Source organism: Perca fluviatilis, chromosome 14, assembly GCF_010015445.1.
Source record: "Perca fluviatilis chromosome 14, GENO_Pfluv_1.0, whole genome shotgun sequence".
Lineage (NCBI taxonomy): Eukaryota > Metazoa > Chordata > Actinopteri > Perciformes > Percidae > Perca > Perca fluviatilis.
In genome coordinates, this window is record NC_053125.1 from 15,245,964 (window position 1) to 15,270,004 (window position 24,041).

Consider the following 24,041-nt stretch of genomic DNA (forward strand, 5'->3'; position numbering starts at 1 on the left):
TATTTTCATCTTATATTAACAACAATCTGCTCCAGTAGAGCTGCTCAGTTGCCAACAGATCAGACTGTGCTTGCAATAGGCATCTTACAGGAGTGAATGCTACCCATGTGAGTGTATGCAGGGTATTGGAAAAGGGAGCATTTCTTTCTCAACAAAAACTCCCCTTGTTAAATAAAGTAGAAAAAAATGCATCTCTTTCTGCTCACTACTATCAGCTACCATCAGAACATGTGTCCAGCAAACTGAACTATTTTCAGCAGTGAGGAATGGTTACAGCTTCCTCAGAACAATACCTACTTGTTGTTTTGTCATTTTTTACAAATGGAAATCAAGTCATACTCATCCAAACAGGCTTATTTGTCAGATCATCTTACATTGTGATCACTTTGATAAATCTGACTTATCACATGCATACAGCAGCTATTGCTTTACAGATTCCTTCCCATTGTTCGTCACTGCTATAAGGTGTGCCTATAGCAGGTAGAACTGGTTTGTGAGACTGCTTTTATTTTGAGTTTTGTTTACGCTTATCAGTGTACTGAAGATTCACGCAACATATCAGGTCAATGGAGATGAAAGGTTAGTGTGGTTTTTAGATTTTAGGACTCCCAAACTTGTGGAGGTGTTGCTTTTGTTGAAGTAGAACACTACTTCTGTTGTAAGAGAGAGAGAGGAGAGAGAGAGAGAGAGAAAGAAAGAAAGAAAGAAAGAAAGAAAGAAAGAAAGAAAGAAAGAAAAGAATGGACAGATGGGGGGGCTGTCCCAAATCAGATTCCAGCCTATGTACATATGTACAATCCTGTCTGGCTGTTTTTGAATAGGAATAACATTAAATGTATTGATTGATTGTCTAAATATAGAATGTTTTGATCAGCCTAAATGACTCAGCACTTGCGTTAACACTTTATTGAAGGGGTGAACCTGTGGCTCTGCGATAAACTACCAGGGCATCCCAAATTCTGACTCTTTTAACGCAAAGTTAGCATTGTTTGATATGTTTGTGTTATGACAACGTGACATTAAGCAAAACAATACAACCTGTCATAAATATGTCATAGCAGGCCTAATTATCAAACTTAAATAAACTATTTATTTAGCTTTATGTGTTAACATCATATTAATATATTATATATATATATATATATATATATATATATATATATATATATATATATATATATATATATATAACCCATTAAATATAATCTCATAGCTACCATAGCACAAAATTGTCAGTGAGATAACTGAACATAATTCTATTATTCATGCATATTAAGCTACAATAATTAATAAATAATATAATCACATAGAATACTTATCCTCATTCTTGCAGAGTCTGCTTTACACATTTCAACAGTAATTTTGCCATGCATGCCATATTAATTTGCTTTTTAAATACAAACTTTGTGCTTTTGAATCTTGCTGTAAATTAACCTTTTCCCCATCTGACAAACTCTAAAGTAGTAGGTAGTTTTTTTTGTTTAAGAGAGAAATTAGCCCATGTTGCTATCTGTATGCTATCTAGAGACAGTATTAGGAATAATGTAAAAACAAAAACAAAACAAAAACCTAAATAGCATAAACAGAAAAACAGTATAGGGATTTATTAAGAAATTGTGGAAAAAAAAATAGTGATTCATTTCAACAGTACCAGTGTGTGGAGGAATGCAATCCAACACATCATCTCATGCCTTGTATTTTGTATGTACCCTGAATCAGAATCTGAATCAGAATCAGAAATACTTTAATAATCCCAGGGGGAAATTATTTTCGTTACCACTCCAGGTATACAAACAACAAATAAAAACAACATATATTATCAATACTTTAAACATATATAATAAAAACAAATATACAGTAATAATATATAAAATATGAAAATGTACAGCGTTAATGTGCAAATAGTGCAATAAAAAAGAGAAATGATTGTCTATATTGAGATGATTTTAGTGCGATAAAAAAGGAGAAGTGATTGTCTATGTTTGAGATGAGATGATTACAGAGAGGGGGTGTGTGACTCTCTGAGGGAGGTGTTGTAAAGTTTAATGACCACAGGCAGGAACGATTTCCTGTGGCGCTCTGTGGTGCATCTGGGAGAGAGGAGTCTTCTGCTGAAGGTGCTCCTCTGCTGGGCAAGTGTGTCGTAGAGAGGGCGGGAGACATTATCCAAGATGGACTGAAGCCTGGACAGCATCCTCCTCTCAGCTACGGTCATCAGTGTGTCTAGCTCCTCCCCCACGACATCACCAGCCCTCCTGATCAGTTTGTTCAGTCTGTTGGTGTCTGCGACCTTCATCCCACTGCCCCAGCACGTGACAGTGAAGAAGATAACACTGGCCACAACAGACTGATAGAACATCCTCAGCATCGTCCGGCAGATGTTAAAGGACCTCAGCCTCCTCAGGAAAAAGAGTCGACTTTGGCCCTTTTTGTAGACAGCCTCGGCGTGTCTAGTCCAGTCCAGTTTATTGTTTAAGTACACCCCCAGGTACTTGTACTCCTCAACAGTGTCCACAGGGACCCCCTGGATGGAAACAGGGGTCCCAGATGATTTTGCCCTCCTCAGATCCACTACAAGCTCCTTCGTTTTTGTCACATTGAGCTGCAGATGGTTCAGCTCACTCCAAGTGACAAAGTTGCCCACAACAGTCCTGTATTCATTCTCATCACCCTTTTCTATGCAGCCAACTATTGCTGAGTCATCAGAAAACTTCTGAAGGTGGCAGGACTCAGTGCAATAGTTGAAGTCCGCGGTGAAGAGGGTGAAGAGGAAGGGAGAGAGGACAGTCCCCTGTGGAGCCCCAGTATTGCTGACCACCCTGTCAGACACACAGTTCTTTAGGCGTACGTACTGTGGTCTGCCCATCAGGTAATCAACAATCCAGGACACGATGGTGGCCTCCACCTGCATTGCAGTCATCTTCTCACCCAGTAGAGCCGGACGGATGGTGTTGAAAGCACTGGAGAAGTCAAAGAACATGACTCTCACAGTGCTCGCAGGCTTGTCCAGATGAGTGTAGACTCTGTTCAGCAGATAGATGATGCTGTCCTCAACTCCCAGGCAGGGCTGGTAGGCGAACTGTAGTGGATCAGTGAAGGGCCTGACCATGGGCCTTAGCTGCTCCAGGACGAGTCTCTCGAAGGTCTTCATGATGTGGAACGTCAGAGCCACCGGTCTGTAGTCCTGAGGGCTGCTTGGACACGGCGTCTTTGGCACAGGAACGAGGCAGGACGTCTTCCACAGCACGGGGACCCTCTGTAGGTGCAGGCTCAGGCTGAAGACTAGACTTAGTACTCCACACAGCTGGAGGGCACAGGATTTAAGCACCCTAGGAAATACACCGTCTGGGCCAGCAGCTTTGCCGGAGTGGAGTCTAGTCAGCTGTCTTCTGACCAGGTCAGGCGTGAAGGACACCGTAGAGGTGACTGTGGGGGGAGGGGTGAGGTCCTCAGGTTGTAGAGGACATGGTGTAGAGCAGGGGGGAGGGGTGGAGTAGGAGGGTGTGAGTTGAGGTGGAGAGGTGCAGACAAAGGGCCTGTAAGGAGGAGGAGTAGGAGGAGGTAAAGTGGCAGTTTTTGTTGGGCAGCCGGCAGCAGGGGGGATGGGCCACATTATCAAACCTATTGAAAAATAGGTTCAGATCATTGGCCCGGTCCACACGGCCCTCCAACCCCAAGCCACCAGTCTTCTGGAACCCAGTGATGGTTCTCATTCCGCTCCACACATCCCTCATGTTGTTATGCTGGAGTTTACTCTCCAGCTTTCTCCTATAACTGTCTTTAGCCTCCCTGATTTTGAGTTTAAGTACCCCCTGCACTCTCCTCACCTCATTACGGTTGCCATCTCTGAACGCCCTCTTCTTTTCATTCAGGATGGCCTTCATGCCCTTGGTGATCCAGGGTTTATTATTAACGTAGCAGGTTACAGTCCGAGCAGGGACATTGCAGTCCACACAGAAATTAATGTAGTCCGTGATGCACTCTGTGAGCCCATCAATGTCATCCCTGTGGGGCTCACAGAGTGCAGGCCAGTCTGTCACTTCAAAGTAGCCCTGCAGTGCCTCATAAGCCTCTTCCGACCACTTCCTCACTGTTCTTGTGGTTGTAGGCTTCCTCTTCACAAGAGGCACATAACTGCTTACGTAGTTTGATTTTTCAAACTACGTATGCTGTTATAGGTATGTTGTGTTTGACTACAAATAATAGGAGGCAAATGCCTGAAATGTGTTGCTTTTTGTTTTGTTTTTTGTTATCAGATATGCTTGCTGCTTATGGATAGCCATCACTCGCAACATGAACTGTGGATTTTTTCTAAGCCTACTGGCAGGTGAGTCAATGTACATTGCAGTGGCGATTTTAGACCCTTTTTAGGGAGGCTCAACCCCTAGATTTCATCTCAGCCCGCCTAAAAATTATACTAATAAAAAACAAATACATTTTTATCTTTTTAATCAATTTTAGTGCTTCAACTTAGAGTTTGCGAACTTGTCTGTTAGTGACAGAGGGCAAACAATTACAGGTTCAAAGAAACAGGTTTAATATCCGGTGTCGCTGTCGACAATGCTATGCACCTGTAACCCAGTCAAGGAAAGTTTTATTTTGTATTTATTTATTGTTTACACCTCATTATCTTTTCATTTGATTCTGGTAGTCAATAATGGGACTTTCGTAGTTTTTTCATATGTTCAATATTTTGCATTCATCCTCTGTTATAATAATAAATACATATATTCATTCCCAACATAAATAGCCATGTAACTTAGCAAACTAGACAAACTGAAATTTGAATTCTCCTCACTTTTTGTGGAAGGAAATGGATGATACTGCAGCTATTGTGAACATTTTTCAGTTCTCAAAAAAGGATCAAAACCTTCTTCTACAGTATTTTGACATATTAGGTCCTACCATTTCACAAGATTTAACTTCAGCCATCCAGAAGGGTACTTTCCACCAACAAACCAACAGTAATTTCCATTATGCCACAGAAGGGTAATATCCTATGGATTGCTCAAATTACAGGCCCATCAGCCTCATTGGGACTGATATTAAGCTTTATTCCAAAGTCCTGGCTCTCCGCTTAGAGCGCTTTATCGAGAAACTAGTCCACCCCGACCAATCAGGTTTTATACCCAAGCGTCATGCTGCAGTCAATGTACGCAGACTATTTCATGTAATAGAAGAAGCCAAAAACCTTCCAACAACGGCAGCAGTTTTATCAGTAGATGCGGAAAAGGCTTTTGACCGCAATGGAACGGCTTGGTTTGGGGGCCAAATTCATTGACATGGTGCGTACTTTATATGCAAATTAAATTAAGCGGGGCTCAAGACAGGGATGTCCGCTCTAACCTATGCTATTTGCAATCTCTCTTGAACCGTTAGCCCAAGCCATAAGGCAAAATAAAATCTGTAATATCCAGATTAAATCCAGTAGCAGCTCAATATCATTATTTGCAGACGATATTTTGTTGTACGTTGCTGATCTTGAGGACTGCCCTTCTACTGCCGGCCAACAGGACCTATCTTTTGAAAAAATATGAACGAGAGCCAATGGAGAGATAATAATAATATTTTTTATCCTGTTTGAATTGAGCCATGGATTACAAATATGATTTTCGTCAATTTAGAAGATAATTTTTCAACCAACGAAAGTCTCGGTTTGTTGTTAAACTGTTGAAGTATAAGACTGTGAAAATACGTAATTATAAAGACTACTCACTTAAATGTCGCATGGATGACGTCTCACTGAAGCTACAATGTCTGTGTGTATCGTACCGTATGCTATTTGCACCCCTGTGCATTTGCAGTACCTTGGCATATATTTACACACAGTTATCTCATCACTGATTGGCTCGCCCTGACATTCTTAGCCTAACCATAACCAATCCCACTCCTCTTGCCTAAACCTATCCAACCCAACCATAGCAGGCAACGAGTACTAGCCATTCAGGGATGAGTCCCCTAATGAATATTCATGACTCTTCCCCTACCACCCTGCAAAAATAATTTCGCATTCGCGGGCCCTGACTTGCGCAATGGGATGCAAATTATCCAATCCAAAATGTAAAAAACAAGATCACCTCACCAGGGAACTGAACTCTAGACACCCAGGTCAAAGTTCAGTGTTCTAACCACTCACCTAGCAGTTCTCATGGAATGCTGAACAACTGTTTACCACTAGGTAACCATACTGTATACAAAAAAATAGGTACTAACTAACAAACTAACGGTTGTATGCTTTCATTGAAGACAGAAAGCGCAACTGTTGTATCCATTTTCCGCTAGAAATTCAATTGTTATAAACTTTAGAGACAAAACTTTCTTAATATGCCAGTTTCTGCTGTCAAGGAAGATGAACGTCCGCAATGATTTCGGTGCACGTGAGCAACGTGTTTTTGTTGTTACGTCACAGGGTGTGAATAGCTCAGCTGTGTGACCGAGGCTATTCGTACCGGGAGTGCAAATAGACACTCCAAAATAATTATTATCTCTCCATTGACTCTCGTTCATATTTTTTCCGGATTTAAGGTCCGTTGAGTTTGACTCAATCTCCGGCTATAAAATTAACTGGTATAAATCTAATATTTTATTGAACAACAGGCATGTGGCATCAACCACAATACCCAACAATACCAAGCCAAAGCAAAATTACATATTTGGGCATTACCATACACGCATCCTTACAGCAAGTTGTCCAGGACAACTATGAAACTATATTAAGTAGGCTAGGGTTCAAAGGGATCTGGCCAAGTGGTCTGCCGGCATCACTACGCTCCAGGATTACTGTTGTTAAAATGAACATAGTTCCTTGTGTGAATTTCTTAAGTACAATGATCCCCTTACCCCACCGATGAATTTCTGGAAGAAACTTGATACCTTAATTTGACAATATATTTGGAATAATAAACAATCTCTAAAATACTCTACCCTGCAACGTACCTCAAACGCGGGAGTTCTGGGAGTGTGAACAGGTGCATGAGTTCTGGAATAAAAAAACATCAATATCTGATGTGATAGGATGTCGACTTCCTACTGATTGTTTTGTTACTTAATGACGACTCTAAATTACACCTGCTTGGGAGAGAGAGGAAAGTTTGGCTAGCTGGCTCAACTGCAACCAAGAAAATGATAGCTCAGCGCTGGCTGTACAAGATGAACTAATATGAAACTTTTGGCCTTCTCCTCTCACACAGCTCTCTGCCCACCTCACTTCTGGGCCACAGCCGCTGAGGTTCCTGCAATTAACTCAACAAATGCTTTGACCACTACAGTACCAGAGGTCAGTAAACTTTCAACACCTCAGCCATTCAACAGGGCACAATCGCCTACACCAACAACATGGACGTCAACAACTCCACCCATGGAGTTAAATACTGTTTCTCACAATACGCCTGTGTCTGCTCTCCATGGACCTGTCCAAACCAGTTTGTCACCTGATATTACCACAAGCCAACCGGAATCAGTGGTAAACCATGGCCCATCTCCTATGGATGGAGATGAAAATTCATCTTTTGTTGGGTCTGGCGCTTCCACATTGGTGCATAATGTGTCAGGACTGATGAATTCCTCAACAGGATCAGTGACTGTAACACAGATTCACACTGACCCCACACAAACTCTTTCACCCTTGATTACAGCTCAGTCCAGCAGAGCTCTGACAATGCCAGAGTTTAGCTCACCTTTACCAACTTCAACTGGGATGGATACAGTGGTATCCAGAGATAACGCTTCAGCATCACTGCAAGAAACCCACAAATCTGTAACCCTGAAAATTGTTAACACATCTACAAATACATTTGTGACTGGCATGGCAGCCACACCTAAGGACTTAGATGTCACAGATTACAGCACACCAACCAGCATTCCACAGTTATCACAAACGGATTCTATGTTAACATCTACACACAAATCCCAAAAAAATACAGACACAGAGAGGCCAAATTTAACTTCAGACAAATCTAACAATATATCTGAGACACTGAATTCAACAGCTTTATTTAACTTCAAAGCCATGAATACAAGTTTGAGCCCATCTGCGTCAGCAGTATCTTCATCATCAGTGACTTCACAAACACTAACCTCGGCATCATTAACAACAGAATTACCCACAGCTACAAAACAAACTGCTGAATCAACAGCAATTCACATCACACCAACACATAGTGAATCAGTGACCACAACAACACAAACGACACCAACTATGCAAACAGCATCCACAACACAAACTGTTTCCGCAACCTTACCGACACAATCTATTCCACCCACAATAGAATCAGCAACAACACCAACACAAGTTACAGCATCAGAGATTTCAGAAGCACAAAGACCGACACAAAATACACTTGTAACCACACAATCAGCAACTTCAGCAGAAGCTGCACCATCTGTAACAACCATTTCAGTGACTTCACAACCATCAACATCATTAACAACAGACCAAACTGCTGAATCAACAGCAATTCACAGCTCAACACACATTGGATCAGTGACTACAACAGAACAAACTACACCACCTATGACAACAGCATCCACAACACAAACTGTTCTCGCAACTTTACCAACACAATCAATTCCGCCAACAATAGAATCAGCAACAACACCAACACAGGTTACAGCATCAGAGCTTTCACAACCACAAAGACCGACACAAATTACAGTTGGAACCACACAATCAGCAACTTCAGCAGAAGCTGCACCATCTGTAACAACCATTTCAGTGACTTCACAACCATCGACCTCATTAACAACAGAGCAAACTGCTGAATCAATAGCAATTCACAGCACATCAACACATAGTGAATCAGTGACCAGAACAACACAAACTACACCACCTATCACAACAGCATCCACAACACAAACTGTATCCGCAACCTTACCAACACAATCTATTCCGCCCACAATAGAATCAACAACAACACCAACACAAGTTACAGCATCAGAGATTTCACCACCACAAAGACTGACACAAATTACAGTTGTAACCACACAATCAGCAACTTCAGCAGAAGCTGCACCATCTGTATCAACCAAATCTGTGACTTCACAAAGATCAACATCAGCATCATTAACAACAGAGCAAACTACTGAATCAACAGCAATTCATAGCACAACACACATTGGATCAGTGACTACAACAGAACAAACTGCACAACCTATGACAACAGCATCCACAACACAAACTGTTTCCACAACCGTACCAACACAGTCTATTCCGCCCACAATAGAAACAGCAACACCAACACAGATTACAGTTGTAACCACTCAATCAGCAACTTCAACAGCAGCTGAACCATCTGTAACAACCAAATCAGTGACTTCACAACCAGCAACATCAACAACAGTAACAGAGCAACCTACAGCTGCAAAACAAAATGCTGAATCAACAGCAAATCAACTCACAACACCAACACACAGTGAATCAGTGACCACAACAACACAAACTACACCACCTATGACAACAGCATCCACAACACAAACTGTTTCCGCAACCTTACCGACACAATCTATTCCACCCACAATAGAATCAGCAACAACACCAACACAAGTTACAGCATCAGAGATTTCAGAAGCACAAAGACCGATACAAAATACACTTGTAACCACACAATCAGCAACTTCAGCAGAAGCTGCACCATCTGTAACAACCATTTCAGTGACTTCACAACCATCGACATCATTAACAACAGACCAAACTGCTGAATCAACAGCAATTCACAGCACATCAACACACCTTGGATCAGTGACTACAACAGAACAAACTACACCACCTATGACAACAGGATCCACAACACAAACTGTTCTCGCAACCTTACCAACACAATCAATTCCGCCAACAATAGAATCAGCAACAACACCAACACAGGTTACAGCATCAGAGCTTTCACAACCACAAAGACCGACACAAATTACAGTTGGAACCACACAATCAGCAACTTCAGCAGAAGCTGCACCATCTGTAACAACCATTTCAGTGACTTCACAACCATCGACCTCATTAACAACAGAGCAAACTGCTGAATCAACAGCAATTCACAGCACATCCACACATAGTGAATCAGTGACCACAACAACACAAACTACACCACCTATGGCAACAGCATTCACAACACAAACTGTTTCCACAACAGTACCAACACAATCTATTCCGCTCACTATAGAATCAGCAACAACACCAACACAAGTTACAGCATCAGAGATTTCACCACTACAAACACAAATTACAGTTGTAACCACAAAATCAGCAACTTTATTTGAAGCTGCACCATCTGTAACAACCAAATCTGTGACTTCACAACCATCAACATCAGCATCATTAACAACAGAGCAAACTGCGGAATCAACCGCAATTCACAGCACAACACACTTTGGATCAGTGACTACAACAGAACAAACTACACCACCTATGACAACAGCATTCACAACGCAAACTGTTTCCACAAGAGTACCAACACAATCTATTCCGCCCACAATAGAATCAGTAACAACACAAACACAAGTTACAGCATCAGAGATTTCACCACCACAAAGACAGACACAAATTACAGTTGTAACCACACAATCAGCAACTTCAGCAGAAGCTGCACCATCTGTAACAACCAAATCTGTGACTTCACAACCATCATCATTATTAACAACAGAGCAAACTGCTGAATCAACAGCAATTCACACCACATTAACACATATTGAATCAATGACCACAACAGAACAAACTGCACAACCTATGACAACAGCATTCACAACGCAAATTGTTTCCACAATCGTACCAACACAATCTATTCCGCCCACAATAGAAACAGCAACACCAACACAGATTACAGTTGTAACCACTCAATCAGCAACTTCAACAGCAGCTGAACCATCTGTAACAACCAAATCAGTGACTTCACAACCAGCAACATCAACAACAGTAACAGAGCAACCTACAGCTGCAAAACAAACTGCTGAATCAACAGCAATTCAACTCACAACACCAACACACAGTGAATCAGTGACCACAACAACACAAACTACACCACCTATGACAACAGCATCCACAACACAAACTGTTTCCGCAACCTTACCGACACAATCTATTCCACCCACAATAGAATCAGCAACAACACCAACACAAGTTACAGCATCAGAGATTTCAGAAGCACAAAGACTGATACAAAATACACTTGTAACCACACAATCAGCAACTTCAGCAGAAGCTGCACCATCTGTAACAACCATTTCAGTGACTTCACAACCATCGACATCATTAACAACAGACCAAACTGCTGAATCAACAGCAATTCACAGCACATCAACACACCTTGGATCAGTGACTACAACAGAACAAACTACACCACCTATGACAACAGCATCCACAACACAAACTGTTCTCGCAACTTTACCAACACAATCAATTCCGCCAACAATAGAATCAGCAACAACACCAACACAGGTTACAGCATCAGAGCTTTCACAACCACAAAGACCGACACAAATTACAGTTGGAACCACACAATCAGCAACTTCAGCAGAAGCTGCACCATCTGTAACAACCATTTCAGTGACTTCACAACCATCGACCTCATTAACAACAGAGCAAACTGCTGAATCAATAGCAATTCACAGCACATCAACACATAGTGAATCAGTGACCAGAACAACACAAACTACACCACCTATCACAACAGCATCCACAACACAAACTGTATCCGCAACCTTACCAACACAATCTATTCCGCCCACAATAGAATCAACAACAACACCAACACAAGTTACAGCATCAGAGATTTCACCACCACAAAGACTGACACAAATTACAGTTGTAACCACACAATCAGCAACTTCAGCAGAAGCTGCACCATCTGTATCAACCAAATCTGTGACTTCACAAAGATCAACATCAGCATCATTAACAACAGAGCAAACTACTGAATCAACAGCAATTCATAGCACAACACACATTGGATCAGTGACTACAACAGAACAAACTGCACAACCTATGACAACAGCATCCACAACACAAACTGTTTCCACAACCGTACCAACACAGTCTATTCCGCCCACAATAGAAACAGCAACACCAACACAGATTACAGTTGTAACCACTCAATCAGCAACTTCAACAGCAGCTGAACCATCTGTAACAACCAAATCAGTGACTTCACAACCAGCAACATCAACAACAGTAACAGAGCAACCTACAGCTGCAAAACAAAATGCTGAATCAACAGCAAATCAACTCACAACACCAACACACAGTGAATCAGTGACCACAACAACACAAACTACACCACCTATGACAACAGCATCCACAACACAAACTGTTTCCGCAACCTTACCGACACAATCTATTCCACCCACAATAGAATCAGCAACAACACCAACACAAGTTACAGCATCAGAGATTTCAGAAGCACAAAGACCGATACAAAATACACTTGTAACACACAATCAGCAACTTCAGCAGAAGCTGCACCATCTGTAACAACCATTTCAGTGACTTCACAACCATCGACATCATTAACAACAGACCAAACTGCTGAATCAACAGCAATTCACAGCACATCAACACACCTTGGATCAGTGACTACAACAGAACAAACTACACCACCTATGACAACAGGATCCACAACACAAACTGTTCTCGCAACCTTACCAACACAATCAATTCCGCCAACAATAGAATCAGCAACAACACCAACACAGGTTACAGCATCAGAGCTTTCACAACCACAAAGACCGACACAAATTACAGTTGGAACCACACAATCAGCAACTTCAGCAGAAGCTGCACCATCTGTAACAACCATTTCAGTGACTTCACAACCATCGACCTCATTAACAACAGAGCAAACTGCTGAATCAACAGCAATTCACAGCACATCCACACATAGTGAATCAGTGACCACAACAACACAAACTACACCACCTATGGCAACAGCATTCACAACACAAACTGTTTCCACAACAGTACCAACACAATCTATTCCGCTCACTATAGAATCAGCAACAACACCAACACAAGTTACAGCATCAGAGATTTCACCACTACAAACACAAATTACAGTTGTAACCACAAAATCAGCAACTTTATTTGAAGCTGCACCATCTGTAACAACCAAATCTGTGACTTCACAACCATCAACATCAGCATCATTAACAACAGAGCAAACTGCGGAATCAACCGCAATTCACAGCACAACACACTTTGGATCAGTGACTACAACAGAACAAACTACACCACCTATGACAACAGCATTCACAACGCAAACTGTTTCCACAAGAGTACCAACACAATCTATTCCGCCCACAATAGAATCAGTAACAACACAAACACAAGTTACAGCATCAGAGATTTCACCACCACAAAGACAGACACAAATTACAGTTGTAACCACACAATCAGCAACTTCAGCAGAAGCTGCACCATCTGTAACAACCAAATCTGTGACTTCACAACCATCATCATTATTAACAACAGAGCAAACTGCTGAATCAACAGCAATTCACACCACATTAACACATATTGAATCAATGACCACAACAGAACAAACTGCACAACCTATGACAACAGCATTCACAACGCAAATTGTTTCCACCATAAGTGCCAACACAATCTATTCCGCCCACAATAGAAACAGCAACACCAACACAGATTACAGTTGTAACCACTCAATCAGCAACTTCAACAGCAGCTGAACCATCTGTAACAACCAAATCAGTGACTTCACAACCAGCAACATCAACAACAGTAACAGAGCAACCTACAGCTGCAAAACAAACTGCTGAATCAACAGCAATTCAACTCACAACACCAACACACAGTGAATCAGTGACCACAACAACACAAACTACACCACCTATGACAACAGCATCCACAACACAAACTGTTTCCGCAACCTTACCGACACAATCTATTCCACCCACAATAGAATCAGCAACAACACCAACACAAGTTACAGCATCAGAGATTTCAGAAGCACAAAGACTGATACAAAATACACTTGTAACCACACAATCAGCAACTTCAGCAGAAGCTGCACCATCTGTAACAACCATTTCAGTGACTTCACAACCATCGACATCATTAACAACAGACCAAACTGCTGAATCAACAGCAATTCACAGCACATCAACACACCTTGGATCAGTGACTACAACAGAACAAACTACACCACCTATGACAACAGGATCCACAACACAAACTGTTCTCGCAACCTTACCAACACAATCAATTCCGCCAACAATAGAATCAGCAACAACACCAACACAGGTTACAGCATCAGAGCTTTCACAACCACAAAGACCGACACAAATTACAGTTGGAACCACACAATCAGCAACTTCAGCAGAAGCTGCACCATCTGTAACAACCATTTCAGTGACTTCACAACCATCGACCTCATTAACAACAAAGCAAACTGCTGAATCAACAGCAATTCACAGCACATCCACACATAGTGAATCAGTGACCACAACAACACAAACTACACCACCTATGGCAACAGCATTCACAACACATACTGTTTCCACAACAGTACCAACACAATCTATTCCGCTCACTATAGAATCAGCAACAACACCAACACAAGTTACAGCATCAGAGATTTCACCACTACAAACACAAATTACAGTTGTAACCACAAAATCAGCAACTTTATTTGAAGCTGCACCATCTGTAACAACCAAATCTGTGACTTCACAACCATCAACATCAGCATCATTAACAACAGAGCAAACTGCGGAATCAACCGCAATTCACAGCACAACACACTTTGGATCAGTGACTACAACAGAACAAACTACACCACCTATGACAACAGCATTCACAACGCAAACTGTTTCACACGAGTACCAACACAATCTATTCCGCCCACAATAGAATCAGTAACAACACAAACACAAGTTACAGCATCAGAGATTTCACCACCACAAAGACAGACACAAATTACAGTTGTAACCACACAATCAGCAACTTCAGCAGAAGCTGCACCATCTGTAACAACCAAATCTGTGACTTCACAACCATCATCATTATTAACAACAGAGCAAACTGCTGAATCAACAGCAATTCACACCACATTAACACATATTGAATCAATGACCACAACAGAACAAACTGCACAACCTATGACAACAGCATTCACAACGCAAATTGTTTCCACAATCGTACCAACACAATCTATTCCGCCCACAATAGAAACAGCAACACCAACACAGATTACAGTTGTAACCACTCAATCAGCAACTTCAACAGCAGCTGAACCATCTGTAACAACCAAATCAGTGACTTCACAACCAGCAACATCAACAACAGTAACAGAGCAACCTACAGCTGCAAAACAAACTGCTGAATCAACAGCAATTCAACTCACAACACCAACACACAGTGAATCAGTGACCACAACAACACAAACTACACCACCTATGACAACAGCATCCACAACACAAACTGTTTCCGCAACCTTACCGACACAATCTATTCCACCCACAATAGAATCAGCAACAACACCAACACAAGTTACAGCATCAGAGATTTCAGAAGCACAAAGACTGATACAAAATACACTTGTAACCACACAATCAGCAACTTCAGCAGAAGCTGCACCATCTGTAACAACCATTTCAGTGACTTCACAACCATCGACATCATTAACAACAGACCAAACTGCTGAATCAACAGCAATTCACAGCACATCAACACACATTGGATCAGTGACTACAACAGAACAAACTACACCACCTATGACAACAGCATCCACAACACAAACTGTTCTCGCAACCTTACCAACACAATCAATTCCGCCAACAATAGAATCAGCAACAACACCAACACAGGTTACAGCATCAGAGCTTTCACAACCACAAAGACCGACACAAATTACAGTTGGAACCACACAATCAGCAACTTCAGCAGAAGCTGCACCATCTGTAACAACCATTTCAGTGACTTCACAACCATCGACCTCATTAACAACAAAGCAAACTGCTGAATCAACAGCAATTCACAGCACATCAACACATAGTGAATCAGTGACCACAACAACACAAACTACACCACCTATGGCAACAGCATTCACAACACAAACTGTTTCCACAACAGTACCAACACAATCTATTCCGCTCACTATAGAATCAGCAACAACACCAACACAAGTTACAGCATCAGAGATTTCACCACTACAAACACAAATTACAGTTGTAACCACAAAATCAGCAACTTTATTTGAAGTTGCACCATCTGTAACAACCAAATCCGTGACTTCACAACCATCAACATCAGCATCATTAACAACAGAGCAAACTTCGGAATCAACAGCAATTCACAGCACAACACACTTTGGATCAGTGACTCCAACAGAACAAACTGCACCACCCATGACAACAGCATCCATAACACAAACTGTTTCCACAACTTTACCAACACAATCTATTCCATCCACAACAGAATCAGCAACAACCCCAACACAAGTTACAGTATCAGAGATTTCACCACCACAAAGACCGACACAAATTACAGTTGTAACCACAAAATCAGCAAGTTTAGCAGAAGTTGCACCATCTGTGACAACCAAATTAGTGACTTCACAAACATCACCATCGTCAACAACAGAGCAAACTACTGAATCAACAGCAATTCACAGCACATCAACACACAGTGAATCAGTGACCACAATAACAAAAACTCCACCACCTACGGCAACAGCATTCACAACACAAAGTTTTTCCGCATCCTTACCAACACAGTCTATTCCGCCCTCAATAGAATCAGCAACAACACCAACACCAAATACAACCTCTGTGACTTCACCAACACAAAGATTAACACAAGTTACACTTGTAACTACACAATCAGCAACTTCAGCAGAAGCTGCACCATCTGTAACAGCCATTTCAGTGACGTCACAACCATCAATATCATTAACAACAGAGCAAACTGCTGAATCAATAGCAATTCACAGCACATCAACACATAGTGAATCAGTGACCACAACAACACAAACTACACCACCTATCACAACAGCATCCACAACACAAACTGTATCCGCAACCTTACCAACACAATCTATTCCGCCCACAATAGAATCAACAACAACACCAACACAAGTTACAGCATCAGAGATTTCACCACCACAAAGACCGACACAAATTACAGTTGTAACCACACAATCAGCAACTTCAGCAGAAGCTGCACCATCTGTAACAACCAAATCTGTGACTTCACAAAGATCAACATCAGCATCATTAACAACAGAGCAAACTACTGAATCAACAGCAATTCATAGCACAACACACATTGGATCAGTGACTACAACAGAACAAACTGCACAACCTATGACAACAGCATCCACAACACAAATTGTTTCCACAACCGTACCAACACAATCTATTCCGCCCACAATAGAAACAGCAACACCAACACAGATTACAGTTGTAACCACTCAATCAGCAACTTCAACAGCAGCTGAACCATCTGTAACAACTAAATCAGTGACTTCACAACCATCAACATCAACAACAGTAACAGAGCAACCTACAGCTGCAAAACAAACTGCTGAATCAACAGCAATTCAACTCACAACACCAACACACAATGAATCAGTGACCACAACAACACAAACTACACCACTTATGACAACAGCATCCACAACACAAACTGTTTCCGCAACCTTACCGACACAATCTATTCCACCCACAATAGAATCAGCAACAACACCAACACAGGTTACAGCATCAGTGCTTTCACAACCACAAAGACCGACACAAATTACAGTTGGAACCACACAATCAGCAACTTCAGCAGAAGCTGCACCATCTGTAACAACCATTTCAGTGACTTCACAACCATCGACCTCATTAACAACAGAGCAAACTGCTGAATCAACAGCAATTCACAGCACATCAACACATAGTGAATCAGTGACCACAACAACACAAACTACACCATCTATGGCAACAGCATTCACAACACAAACTGTTTCCACAACAGTACCAACACAACCTATTCCGCTCACAATAGAATCAGCAACAACACCAACACAAGTTACAGCATCAGAGATTTCACCACTACAAACACAAATTACAGTTGTAACCACACAATCAGCAACTTCAGCAGAAGCTGCACCATCTGTAACAACCATTTCAGTGACTTCACAACCATCGACATCATTAACAACAGACCAAACTGCTGAATCAACAGCAATTCACAGCTCAACACACATTGGATCAGTGACTACAACAGAACAAACTACACCACCTATGACAACAGCATCCACAACACAAACTGTTCTCGCAACCTTTCCAACACAATCAATTCCGCCAACAATAGAATCAGCAACAACACCAACACAGGTTACAGCATCAGAGCTTTCACAACCACAAAGACCGACACAAATTACAGTTGGAACCACACAATCAGCAACTTCAGCAGAAGCTGCACCATCTGTAACAACCATTTCAGTGACTTCACAACCATCGACCTCATTAACAACAGAGCAAACTGCTGAATCAACAGCAATTCACAGCACATCCACACATAGTGAATCAGTGACCACAACAACACAAACTACACCATCTATGGCAACAGCATTCACAACACAAACTGTTTCCACAACAGTACCAACACAACCTATTCCGCTCACAATAGAATCAGCAACAACACCAACACAAGTTACAGCATCAGAGATTTCACCACTACAAACACAAATTACAGTTGTAACCACAAAATCTGCAACTTTATTTGAAGCTGCACCATCTGTAACAGCCAAATCCATGACTTCACAACCATCAACATCAGCAACAGTAACAGAGCAACCCACAGCTGCAAAACAGACTACTGAATCAACAGCAATTCAAGTCACAACACCAACACACAGTGAATCAGTGACCACAACAACACAAACTACACCATCTATGACAACAGCATTCACAACACAAACTGTATCCGCAACCTTACCAACACAATCTATTCCGCCCACAATAGAATCACCAACAACACCAACGCAAGTTACAGCATCAGAGATTTCAGAAGCACAAACACCGACACAAATTACAGTCATTTCCACAAAATCAGCAACTTTAGCAGAAGCTGCACCATCTGTAACAACCAAATCTGCATCATTAACAACAGAGCAAACTACTGAATCAACAGCAATTCATAGCACAACACACATTGGATCAGTGACTACAACAGAACAAACTGCACAACCTATGACAACAGCTTCCACAACACAAACTGTTTCCACAACCGTACCAACACAATCTATTCCGCCCACAATAGAAACAGCAACACCAACACAGGTTACAGTTGTAACCACTCAATCAGCAACTTCAACAGAAGCTGAACCATCTGTAACAACTAAACCAGTGACTTCACAACCATCAACATCAGCAACAGTAACAGAAGCACAAAGACCGACACAAAATACACTTGTAACCACACGATCAGCAACTTCAGCAGAAGCTGACCCATCTGTAACAACCAAATCTGGGATTTCACAACCACCAGCATCATCATTAACAACAGAGCAAACTGCTGAATCAACAGCAATTCACAGCACATTAACACATAGTGAATCAGTGACCACAACAACACAAACTACACCACTTATGGCAACAGAATTCACAACACAAACGGTTTCCACAACCAGACCAACACAATCAATTCCGCTCAAAATAGAATCAGCAACAACACCAACACAAGTTACAGCATCAGAGATTTCACAACCACAAAGTCTGACACAAATTACAGTTGTGACCACACAATCAGCAACTCCAGCAGATGCTGCACCATCCGTATCAACCAAGTCAGTGACATCAGAGCAAACTGCTGTATCAACAGCAATTCATAGCACATCAACACATAGTGAATCAGTGATCACAACAACACTGCAGCCTTTGTCATTTTCCTCTGACGCATCAACCATAAATTCTGCCAAAGCCAACACAACGCAGCTGCAAGTTTATCCTAATTCTGTTCCCTTATCCCCGAAAAATATAGTGTTCTTCCATCATAGCCCCAAAGTTGCTGCTGTGAGGTCCCTTACCTTTGAATATCCAACTGTGATCTGGACCACTTTCCCAGTTTTGAATGCCTTCAATGCAGACTCTGAGAGCAACACAGTTGAGGTAATTACTTAAATAGTTTGATATTTTGGGAAAAACCCTTTTTTTCTTTACAAGAGTTAGATGAGAAGATTGATACCACTCTCATCTGTACGGTAAATATGAAGCTTCTCCCTGCAGGTGATGAGCTTAACATAAAGGCTACATGTAATTAAAATGTTATATCTTGTTTTTATTTAAGAAAATGTGACGTAATCTTGGAAGTAATAGGTAGTGATAAGTGCTTCAGCGCTGATGACCTAAATAATAGATTTTTTTTGGGTCACAAACTTGAAACACAATATTGACATATTATCACCATATCAAGTTGATATGGGTTTCAAAATGTGTTAGCAAACAGATGCCACACCAATCAAACATGGAACAACATTAGCATTACCATTGAACAGAACAAGGCTAGCCTTATTACCCTATTTCCAATCGTTATGCTACTTAAGCTAACTAGTTGCTGGCTGTAGCTTCATATTTAATGTATAGAGATGAGAATTGTCCCAATCTTCTCATTTAACTCTTGCAAGAATGTAAATAAACACATTTCCCAAAAATTGAATTTTTTTCCCATACAGACAGTGATGATATGCTATTCATAGGCTATATTTAGGGCCCGAGCACCGACAGCGGCAAAGGCCCTATTGGAACTGAAGGAATTATTATTATTTTCCCAGCAAATTAATTGCCTTTTTGAGGGGCTTAACATTTTCAAAAACTCACCAAAATTGGCGCACATGTTGTACTTGAATGAACTCCTCCTAGAGATTTCATCCGATCAAGTTCAAATTTGGTCTGTGCCATCTAAAGACATTAAAGATGAAAAGTTATTAAAAGAAAAACTTTTCGTCATAGGGCATGGCCGTGGCGTGGCGGCCATTTTGAGTGTTTAGCGATGAACAAAGAAGTTCTTGTAACTTGTGTGTACGTTGTCATATCTGCCCGAAATTTCTCACGATTGACAAGGGTCTACATGTGATACTGAGCCGCCCCCTATACTTTAACCACGCCCACTCACGCAGGCCACGCCCCCTTTCATAAGATTCGAACCGTTTAAGGTAGAGTTTTGTGTGAGGTATCATTGAACTCAGCAAAGACTTCCTTTTTAATTGGTGACGGTTTGCCCCGTCCCATATGCTTAAGCCATGCCCCCTTTCATAATTGGTGACCCATTTAAGGTAGAGTCCAGCAGTAACCCCGACGAGCGCAGAGGCATGAGGGCCTCTCCAATGCTGCTTGCAGCTTTAATTTACTGTATATCTGTTAGAATACACGTGTTCCAGCAATTTGCTAAGTGTTTACACCTATTACATCCAGTTACAGCCCATTAAAAATCCTGGACTGACAGGTTGATTTATTTTGATTTTTATTTGTGTTTAGGTTTTTCTCTGTAGTAAATTATCTTTCTCTTTCAATTTCACAGATTCCCACATTGCCACCAGAAGTGTGAAGTAGACACTGAAGGCTTGAAATCCTTATTTTGAACAAACAATACAAAATAATGCTTGTGAAACTTACAAGTCACATGTTACAACCCCTGCTAAATACATCCCGAGATAAGAAGATGTAATGTAGGTGATGTCACTGATACACTTGAGGTTTCTCACACTGAATATTAGTTTTCCTAGTACAGCTGTCTATTGATTATGTTCAGCCAACTGTTAAATAGTTTAAACATTAGCTGCAACCACAAATAGCCTAGATATATCACTCAGCTACCAATGCTTGGATTGTTATAACAAGCCAGGCACTGAATGATGTCCATAGAGTTTATTCCTATGTTTGTGGTGGCAGGGCCGGTTCTAGCCCCTTGGTTGCCCTAGGCGAGATTGAGTTTTGCATCCCCCATTTTGAGCATTAAATACTTCATTTCCTGCATTCTGGTGAATATGTATTGCTGAATATGCACTTATTTTTCATTACCTTTTTCTGAATCAATTTATGCTGGAAATATCTTTATCTAAAGGGAAACAGATTACAATCCAAATATAAAAACATAATGGAATATATTGCAGTAATGCTCTCAGGCATTCTGTATTGCTTTCATCTATTTATTCTCCTTTGGATCTATGTTTCTAATTATATCTGAGTCTGCACACATGTAGCCTAGGCAACATTTACTCTTCCCACTTTTGCTTCTTTTGTTGAGGAAGTAACCTCCTTAAATGTGGATATGACAATTATTCACCTGAATGATTCATGAATTCATTTTAATGAGTTAATAAACCCCTGGACTGTAATATTTTAGATGTGTTGAGCAAGATTTCTGCTCATGTTCAAAACTTTGTGCACATTCAAAATATATCTCATCTGTTTTCTCTGAGGTTTGGAGGAGTCTCGATATTTTGAGAAAAATTAAGTGATAATACAATAGGCTATTACTAGAATAAAGTCACTATATTTCAGAACATAATCCACTTACACCATAGTCTGCTGTGCATTACGTGATTGCTCTGTTGATACGGTAGATCTCAGACCTCCTGACAGACACAGAGCCCTGTTTGGGACGGTGGTCTCTGAATGAGAGACAGTTTAGGGAAGTGGCTGTAGGCTACGCTGCTCTACATCGGAGATGGAAACACAAAACTACGCAGAAATAGGGACACATCTGCCACAGCATGCCCACAGCAGAGCGCGTCCATTATAAACCTGAAGCTGCACAGACCAGGGAAGGCGCGCTGCAGCAGCTCTGTGTCTGTGCCGCTGCTCGTCTCTATTTTTACAGATTGAGTGGACACTAAGCGATGCACAGGTCTGCTTCAGAGCTCCGTGTGTTTGAGTCCGACCCATAGACTGGAAACGTCGCGTAATGAAGGTTGACAAGTAAACGTGTGGCTGAGGGGGCGCCTTAGGATGATCATGTTTAATAAACACGTTTTATTTCGCTCGTCATTCTAATTCTATTATTAATGGGAAGTAGACCTAAGGGCGACACGGCGCCCCCAACACATTTGACGCCCTAGGCAATCGCCTAGGTCGCCTATAGCAATCGCCGGCCCTGGGTGGTGGTTACAGTTACACCCTAATTTCTCTTTGTCTGTATGTCCTTTTATAATACACTTAAGTCCTTTATTTAAAAACAATATTCAAAAAGCACAATTGAAATCGAAAGGTTTTTAGTTTTTTAAGATTTGCTTCTTCTTTTTTGTTTCTGGGTTCCATTGCTATTTGATTTCCAGCTCATTTAAGGTTGTAAATCGTATTATGTTATTTAGACGTGAGGTGTGATGTTTAAGGCCCATTGCGATTTCTGACTCAGAAAATGTAAGATTTTTTGTTTGTTTGTTGTCTGTATCTGAAATTATATCAATAGTTCTTATCTAACCTAGAAAATATGCCTTTATCCATGTTATTTTCACAACAGATTTGATGTGACTTAAGTTTTATTTATTGACTTTGACATTCTAATGTTTGGTGTTCTATGCAATTTTATCCACCTGCACAAATTGTTCTTATTTTTCTTTCTCTGCTTGTCATATTGTTTAATATATTTTAAGACTCCTGAAACCAGTATACATTATTTGTTGTTTAGGACACTGTAATTAAATAATAGTTATCATGCCTATAAATGCTGTGTCATTTGTTACTATTTATTCTTTTTCTCTTCTTTCTGTTCTCGTTGTGTGGAGTTTGTATTCAGGAGGATTCTAGTTATAAGGGTAAGGTCAATGTCTTATAACTGACTTATGAATATGTCATACTGTTAAATATGTCAGTATGATCTTATTGTCCTGGGCAAGATCAGATATTGGCTTGAAGGGATCCTTTATGTAGTTATGTTGAAGTCACAGTAAGTGTGTGCATGTTGCAATAATCCCCACCCACCATGAACCAGATGTCATTATCTTATGAGTGGAATGCATGAACAGCACTCAGGATTGTCTGTCATTTTCATCGTTTAGTCACAAGACAATCTGTAGGTGTGGGCTGTGTTTATTTTCCTGGTTCCTTTTAGC

At 41.0% G+C, this 24,041-nt stretch overlaps 1 protein-coding gene across 9 annotated transcripts; it reads left to right on the forward strand.

Moving 5' to 3' along the window:
* Window positions 1–501: 501 nt before the first annotated feature.
* LOC120572737 (mucin-2-like) lies at window positions 502–22,047 on the forward strand. 9 transcript variants are annotated; one of them, XM_039822139.1, is made up of 5 exons: window positions 502–579; window positions 4,257–4,327; window positions 7,191–7,275; window positions 19,962–20,100; window positions 21,509–22,047. In XM_039822139.1, the coding sequence occupies exons 2-5, from the start codon at window positions 4,294–4,296 to the stop codon at window positions 21,533–21,535; spliced, it is 285 nt and encodes a 94-aa protein (XP_039678073.1). In that variant the 5' UTR covers window positions 502–579; window positions 4,257–4,293; the 3' UTR covers window positions 21,536–22,047. The 9 variants fall into 9 exon arrangements, with proteins under 9 accessions (XP_039678073.1, XP_039678066.1, XP_039678069.1 ...); XM_039822132.1 differs by lacking the exons at window positions 502–579; window positions 4,257–4,327; window positions 7,191–7,275 and adding exons at window positions 7,284–9,556; window positions 10,193–11,156 and having other exon boundaries at window positions 18,059–20,100; XM_039822135.1 differs by lacking the exons at window positions 502–579; window positions 4,257–4,327; window positions 7,191–7,275 and adding an exon at window positions 7,284–9,590 and having other exon boundaries at window positions 18,059–20,100.
* The last annotated feature ends 1,994 nt before the right edge of the window (window positions 22,048–24,041 follow it).

Bases quoted from the DNA above. Each gene is read 5' to 3' on its own strand.
- LOC120572737 (XM_039822131.1), top strand. From the start codon at position 7,358: ATGGAGTTAAATACTGTTTCTCACAATACGCCTGTGTCTGCTCTCCAT. The intron at 11,157-18,058 runs TTGTAACCACAC...CACAAATTACAG, and splicing joins AAGACTGATACAAAATACAC to TTGTAACCACACAATCAGCA. The intron at 20,101-21,508 runs GTAATTACTTAA...TCAATTTCACAG, and splicing joins CTGAGAGCAACACAGTTGAG to ATTCCCACATTGCCACCAGA.